Source organism: Oncorhynchus tshawytscha, linkage group LG15, assembly GCF_018296145.1.
Source record: "Oncorhynchus tshawytscha isolate Ot180627B linkage group LG15, Otsh_v2.0, whole genome shotgun sequence".
In the NCBI taxonomy this organism is placed as follows: Eukaryota; Metazoa; Chordata; class Actinopteri; order Salmoniformes; family Salmonidae; genus Oncorhynchus; species Oncorhynchus tshawytscha.
The window spans coordinates 30,226,240-30,234,378 of record NC_056443.1 but is presented as its reverse complement, the minus strand read 5'-3'; the positions used below and the strand labels follow the sequence as shown (position 1 = coordinate 30,234,378).

Below are 8,139 nucleotides of genomic sequence, written 5' to 3'. Positions count from 1 at the left end.
AACGTCAAAGTGTTTCCTTTCAAATGGTACCAAGAATATGCATATGCTTGCTTCAGGGCCTGAGCTATAGGCATTTAGATTATGTAATTTTCTGCAAAAATGTAATAAAAGGTGCTAATCCTTAATAGGTCAAGTCAGCCATATCAGCTATGTTTTTAAGGCAGTAAATAAGGCTGAATGAACTGTTTCGCTGCTAGACAAGGCTCCACTGATAACCAGGTGTAGCAGTAATAAGGTGTTGGGACTGCTGTAGGCCTAACAGTTTGTGGGTACCATTTGTCACCGTTATAATGCAATTAATGTATTGTTAGTGATGTGTTGTCTAGTCGCATTTTTTCGTTTGCGCCTCCAAGATGTACATGCTAAAATCTCCACTGCAAATGTCACTCCTTGCAGGTCTGCAAATCCAGAGAAGTAAAACAGCTTTCCTCTAGGAGTTATGGGGAAACAAATCAATTATATTCGAGAAGACGGTTGAAATGGATCCCATTATTTGCATTGACACTGTCACTCATAACCCAAAAGGTTGACGCAGATGTTTTATCGTAGCCCACTGCCCTACTCTCATTTACATATGTGGACTTTGGGAGAGAGAGTCAGACAGGGATGTTGAAATGCCAGAACGCAGAGGCAGTGACAAAATGCTGCATGAATTGAGCTTTCAGTTCTGCGGTGTTGAGCAGTTGACCGTGAGCGCGAGGAAAGCCCACACACGGAACAGCCCACCGAGCTGACAGCGCGTGCTGGCATGTCAGGGAGGTTCTTGAAAAGCAGATTCGCCGTTGCTGAGAGAGGAGGACCATTCGGATGGAAAGAAACTGAGCTCCAAAACCAACCTGTCGAGCGATGTCCCACGTCCCAGACGAAAGAATGAGGTTCGGGATTGATTTTTGGATTGTTTGCAGAGCAAGACAGTGACGTAAATCCAATGACTTTGGTAAGAACCACGTTTCAAACGAGGAATAAAACATTCCGACGGAAAGATGTGTTTTTACATTCCACAAGTTTAGATGAACGTTTAGGTGATCACAAAGACACTTGTTGCAGAATTTACAAGGACTGGACTGGTATATCGTCGGCTTCCGAACATAAACGCTATCTAGAGTAGGAGAATAGTCTATTGAGAACAATGCGAACCCACTTCTGTTATCCCGGAACATGTGCAGCGCGCCACTGCACTCACGCTGTGTCCATTATGACAACCAGCAACTTTGTTGCAATGTGCAATGTAGCAAACAATTATGCTTTTATTTTGTATTTTGTCGAGAGAGTGATGCAGTGATTGGAATGTTTTGGTTTTGATGCAGCGTAAACGGAGGGGTTGAAAATGTTTCTCTTCAGTGTCCTGGCAAGTTTATTCGCGTTTACTTCACCAACATGTGGCTATCAGATGTCATGGGAAAATTGGAATAGCAATTTGCAAAACCGAGTGAATGAACTTGACAGTCCAACTACTCAACCTCACATCATTTTCATCCTGGTTGATGACCAAGGCTTCCGGGACGTGGGCTACCATGGGTCCGAGATCAAAACCCCAACTCTGGACAGGCTGGCAGCGCAGGGAGTGAAACTAGAGAATTACTATGTGCAGCCTCTCTGTAGCCCCTCCAGGAGTCAATTGATGACTGGCAGGTACGTTTATCCTACTGTTTAGTGGCCATTCAGTTGTGGTCAATGGACAATGCAAGTGTTTTAAATGTGTTTTATAAATGTGTTATAAAGTGATATAAATGTGTTATAAATGTGTTAAAGTCAAGAGGTGAGTAACTTGCTGACTACACCAGCAGGCGCGTGAGTCGGGGTGCGCCATCACGTACATGTTGATTTTGTCCATCCTCACCAACACCATCATGACAGGTTCAAATATCAAAACCAACCGTGAACCAACTATGTTCATTTGATGGCAGGTCGAAACACACTTGAAACATTCATGGACATTTAGCTAGTTAGCTGTTGCTAACTTGTTTGTCCTAGGAGATGAACATTGGGTTGTAATTTTACTTGACATGCATATGGGCCTCTTTTTAGCTGGTTCTTTGTCAAATTTTTACCAGGAGTCATAAAGAATAGTGTGTTTCTCTACTCTGATGATTAATCAACATATAAAAAGGGAAGCCTAGTTCATTTTTTGATAGTGGTCTATAATCTTTCCTCGGTGGCACAGAGGTCTAAGGCTAGAGTGCTAGATGCGTCACTACAGTCCCTGGTTCGATTCCAGGCTGTATCACAACCGGCCGTGCAGACCGACTGTAGAGTCACTGTATGTTTTCAAGACACTGAAATGCAAAAGCACCGTATAAAAATGCTGGAAGCGCAACGAGGTTGCAGCAAATTAAATGACAAAACACATAATTGGATGCGGAGAACAAAGGTGCACGTCAGCACAGTAACAAGTTAACTGTTTGCAAGTGGAGCCACTCTTGGCTTTCCCCATAGCAACCACCTTGTGTTTTGGGTCCACGGAAGGCAACGCTACAGATATATTAGAGAGCAGGGGTGAATACATAACGGTAGCCTGATTGCAGTTCCACTTTGTAGTGTAGTTTATACTGTATGTTTATTAATCCTACGATGTTTCACATCAGCATTTTTCTCACACACACGCACACACGCACGCACACACACACACACACACACACACACACACACACACACACACACACACACACACACACACACACAGGACTGTCCCTATAGAGATGCCTGCCTACACCAGCATCTGTTTCGCTCCTTAGGAAACGGGAAGGTTGCTAGGCTCCTCTTCTGGCTAGCGTCCGGGAAAATAAGGAGAAAAGTGTCTCCCCTTTTGCCGACTCCACTCACCCCTCTTGTAGAGTAAAAAGGGCTGATACTGTGGTAGTAGCATCCATATGGAAATGTAGGTGTATATTCTAATATGTTACCAGGTTACTTCTGGGAGGATGATTGCAAGAAAGTGGTGGTGGGGGTGGTGTGGTGTGGGGGTGGGGGGTATCTATGACTGAAAAGAGAAGGGGTTCCTCCAAAAGGAGATTAGGGGCCCTTTAGAAGTGATGTGTGTGTGTGTGTGTGTGTGTGTGTGTGTGTGTGTGTGTGTGTGTGTGTGTGTGTGTGTGTGTGTGTGTGTGTGTGTGTCACTAATTTGGTCAGAAATGTGTGGACAGCTATGGTACTGTAGTGTGCTATGTGCTGTATGTTGTAGGGACCAGACTGTGTTGATTTACCCTCCATGCCTTGCGGTGGGACTGCAGCAGATTGTCTGGCCAATGATCCGTTCTATAGAGGGGTTCAAATGTCAAGATGTTCATGCTTTTACCCGTTTGCAGGCTACAATATTAGTAACTTGAATATAGTGCTGAACGTATGATTGTTGTGATCTTTAAACTTTTGCTTGACACTTAACCTCTGTATTGGACTGTACTCTACTGTATTGGTCTGTACTCTACTGTATTGGACTGTACAGTACTGTACTGTATTGGACTGTACTCTACTGTATTGGACTGTACAGTACTGTACTGTATTGGTCTGTACTCTACTGTATTGGACTGTACAGTACTGTACTGTATTGGACTGTACTCTACTCTACTGTATTGGACTGTACTCTACTGTTCTGTATTGGACTGTACTATACTGTACTCTATTGGACTGTACTCTACTGTACTCTACTGTACTGTATTGGACTGTACTCTACTGTACTGTATTGGACTGTACTCTACTGTACTGTATTGGACTGTACTCTACTGTATTGGACTGTACTCTACTGTACTGTATTGGACTGTACTCTACTGTACTGTACTGTACTGTATTGGACTGTACTCTACTGTACTGTATTGGACTGTACTCTACTGTACTGTATTGGACTGTACTCTACTGTACTGTATTGGACTGTACTCTACTGTACTGTATTGGACTGTACTCTACTGTACTGTATTGGACTGTACTCTACTGTACTGTATTGGACTGTACTCTACTGTACTCTACTGTACTCTACTGTATTGTATTGGACTGTACTCTACTGTACTGTATTGTACTGTATTGGACTGTCCTCTACTGTATTCTCTACTGTTCTGTATTGGACTGTACTCTACTGTACTGTATTGACTGACTGTACTATACTGTACTCTACTGTACTGTATTGGACTGTACTCTACTGTACTTTATTGGGCTGTACTCTACTGTATGTATTGGACTGTACTCTACTGTACTCTACTCTACTGTAGTGTATTGTACTGTACTCTACTGTATTGGACTGTAGTGTATTGTACTGTACTCTACTGTACTCTACTGGACTGTACTCTACTGTTATGTATTGGACTGTACTCTACTGTACTGTATTGGACTGTACTCTATTGTACTGTACCATACTGTATTGTATCGGACTGTACTCTACCTTATGTATTGGACTGTACTCTACTGTACTCCACTGTACTCTATTGGACTGTACTCTACTGTACTCTATTGGACTGTACTCTACTGTACTGTACTCTACTGTACTCTACTGTACTGTACTCTACTGTACTCTATTGGACTGTACTCTACTATTATGTATTGGACTGTACTCTACTGTACTCTATTGTACTGTACTGTACAGTTCTGTATTGGACTGTACTCTACTGTACTGTATTGGACTGTACTCTACTGTATGTATTATTGTACTCTACTGTACTGTACTGAATTGGACTGTACTCTACTGTACTGTACTGAATTGGACTGTACTCTATTGGACTGTACTCTACTCTACTCTACTCTACTGTATTTTACTGTACTCTACTGTACTCTATTGGACTACTCTACTGTACTGTATTGTACTGTACTGTACTGTATTGGACTGTACTCTACAGTACTGTGTTGGACTGTACTCTACTGTACTGTATTGGACTGTACTCTACTGTACTGTATTGTGCTGTACTCTACTGTACTGTGTATGACTGTACTCTACTGTACTCTACAGTGCTGCATTGGACTGTACTCTACTGTGCTGTATTGGACTGTACTCTACTGTACTGTATTGTGCTGTACTCTACTGTACTGTATATGACTGTACTCTACTGTACTCTACTGTACTGTATTGGACTGTACTCTACTGTACTGTATTGGACTGTACTCTACTGTACTCTACTGTACTCTACTGTACTCTACTGTACTCTACTCTACTGTACTCTCTACTGTACTGTATTGGACTGTACTCTACTGTACTGTAGTTCTGTATTGACTGTACTCTACTGTATTGTATTGGTACTGTATTGGATTGTACTCTACTGTATTACTGTACTGTACTGTACTGTATTGGACTGTACTCTACTGTACTGTATTGGACTGTACTCTACTGTACTCTACTGTACTCTACTGTACTGTACTCTACTGTACTGTACTGTATTGGACTGTACTCTACTGTACTGTATTGGACTGTACTCTACTATTATGTATTGGACTGTACTCTTTTGTACTGTATTGTACTGTACTCTACAGTGCTGTATTGGACTGTACTCTACTGTACTGTATTGGACTTTACTCTACTGTATGTATTGGATTGTACTCTACTGTTCTGTATTGGACTGTACTCTACTGTACTGTATTGGACTGTACTCTACTGTACTGTATTGGACTGTACTCTACTGTACTGTATTGGACTGTACTCTACTGTACTGTACTGTACTGGACTGTACTCTACTGTACTGTACTGTACTCCACTGTACTATATTGGACTGTACTCTACTGTACTCTACTCTACTCTATGTATTTTACTGTACTCTACTGTACTCCACTGTACTCTATTGGACTGTACTCTACTCTACTGTACTCTACTGTACTGTACTCTACTGTACTCTATTGGACTGTACTCTACTATTATGTATTGGACTGTACTCTTTTGGACTGTATTGTACTGTACTCTACTGTACTCTATTGTACTGTACTCTACAGTTCTGTATTGGACTGTACTCTACTGTACTGTATTGGATTGTACTCTACTGTTCTGTATTGTACTGTATTGGACTGTGCCCTACTGTACTCTACTGTACTGCATTGGACTGTACTCTACTGTACTGTACTGTATTGGACTGTACTGTATTGGACTGTACTCTACTGTTCTGTATTGGACTGTACTGTATTGGACTGTACTCTACTGTACTGTATTGGACTGTACTCTACAGTGCTGTACTGTACTCTACTGTACTCTACTGGACTGTACTCCACTGTACTGTATTGGACTGTACTCTACTTAGACTGTACTGTACTCTACTGTACTGTATTGGACTTTACTGTACTCTACTGTACTGTATTGGACTGTACTCTACTCTACTGTATTGGACTGTACTCTATTGTGCTCTACTGTTATGTATTGGACTGTACTCTATTGTACTGTACCCTACTGTATTTTACTGTACTCTACTGTACTGTATTGGACTGTACTCTAATCTACTGTATTGGACTGTACTCTACTTTACTGTATTGGACTGTACTCTACTATTACTGTATTGGACTGTACTCTACTGTATGTATTGGATTGTACTCTACTGTATTGGACTGTACTCTACTGTTCTGTATTGGACTGTACTCTACAGTTATGTATTGTACTGTACTCTACTGTATTGTGCTGTACTCTACTGTACTGTGTATGACTGTACTCTACTGTACTGTATTGGACTGTACTCTACTGAACTGTATTGTGCTGTACTCTACTGTACTGTGTATGACTGTACTCTACAGTTCTGTATTGTACTGTACTCTACTGTATTGGACTGTACTCTACTGTGCTGTATTGGACTGTACTCTACTGTACTGTATTGTGCTGTACTCTACTGTTCTGTATTGGACTGTACTCTACTGTGCTGTATTGGACTGTACTCTACTGTACTGGACTGTACTCTACTGTACTGTGTTGGACTGTACTCTACTGTACTGTATTGGACTGTACTCTACTGTGCTGTATTGGACTGTACTCTACTGTACTGTATTGTGCTGTACTCTACACTACTGTATTGGACTGTACTCTACTGTACCTTATTGGACTGTACTCTACTGTACTGTATTGGACTGTACCCTACTGTACTCTACTGTACTGCATTGGACTGTACTCTACTGTACTGTATTGGACTGTACTGTATTGGACTGTACTCTACAGTTCTGTATTGGACTGTAGTATACTGTACTGTATTGGACTGTACTCTACAGTGCTGTATTGGACTGTACTCTACTGTACTGTATTGGACTGTACTCTACAGTATTGTATTGGACTATACTCTACTGTACTGGACTGTACTCTACTCTACTGTATTGGACTGTACTCTACTGTACTGTGTTGGACTGTACTCTACAGTACTGTATTGGACTATACTCTACTGTACTGGACTGTACTCTACTCTACTGTATTGGACTGTACTCTACTATACTCTACTGTACTGTATTGGACTGTATTGGACTGTACTCTACTGTACTGTATTGGACTGTACTCTACTATACTCTACTGTACTGTATTGGACTGTATTGGACTGTACTCTACTGTACTGTATTGGACTGTACTCTACTGTACTGTATTGGACTGTACTCTACAGTGCTGTATTGGACTGTACTCTACTGTACTGTATTGGACTGTACTCTACAGTATTGTATTGGACTATACTCTACTGTACTGGACTGTACTCTACTGTACTGTATTACTGTATTGGACTGTACTCTACTGTACTGTATTGGACTGTACTCTCTACTGTTATGTCTTGGACTGTACTGTATTATGTATTGGACTGTGCTCTACTGTACTGTATTGGACTGTACTCTATTGTACTGTACCCTACTGTATTGTACTGTACTGTACTCTACTGTTATGTATTGGACTGTACTCTAGTTCTGGACTGTATTGGACTGTACTCTACTGTACTCTATACTGTACTCTACTGTACTCTATTGTACTGTACTCTACTGTTATGTATTGGACTGTACTCTACTGTACTGTATTGACTGTACTCTACTGTACTGTATTCTACTGTACTCTACTGTACTGTATTGGACTGTACTCTACTGTATGTATTGGACTGTACTCTACTGTATTGTATTGGACTGTACTCTACTGTTCTGTACTGTACTGTATTGGACTGTACTACTGTACTGTACTGTATTGGACTTTACTCTACTGTACTGTATTGGACTGTACTCTACTGTACT

General features: G+C 41.2%; 1 protein-coding gene across 1 annotated transcript in view; it reads left to right on the top strand.

Annotated features, from left to right (window-relative positions):
• Positions 1-833: 833 nt before the first annotated feature.
• LOC112214896 (arylsulfatase J-like) overlaps positions 834-8,139 on the top strand; it is a 30,200-nt gene continuing 22,894 nt past the window's right edge. Inside the window, exon 1 of the mRNA XM_042298426.1 lies at positions 834-1,632. Within this exon, the coding sequence (XP_042154360.1) occupies positions 1,328-1,632 (305 nt within the window). The 5' untranslated portion in view covers positions 834-1,327. The remainder of the gene's footprint in view (positions 1,633-8,139) is intronic.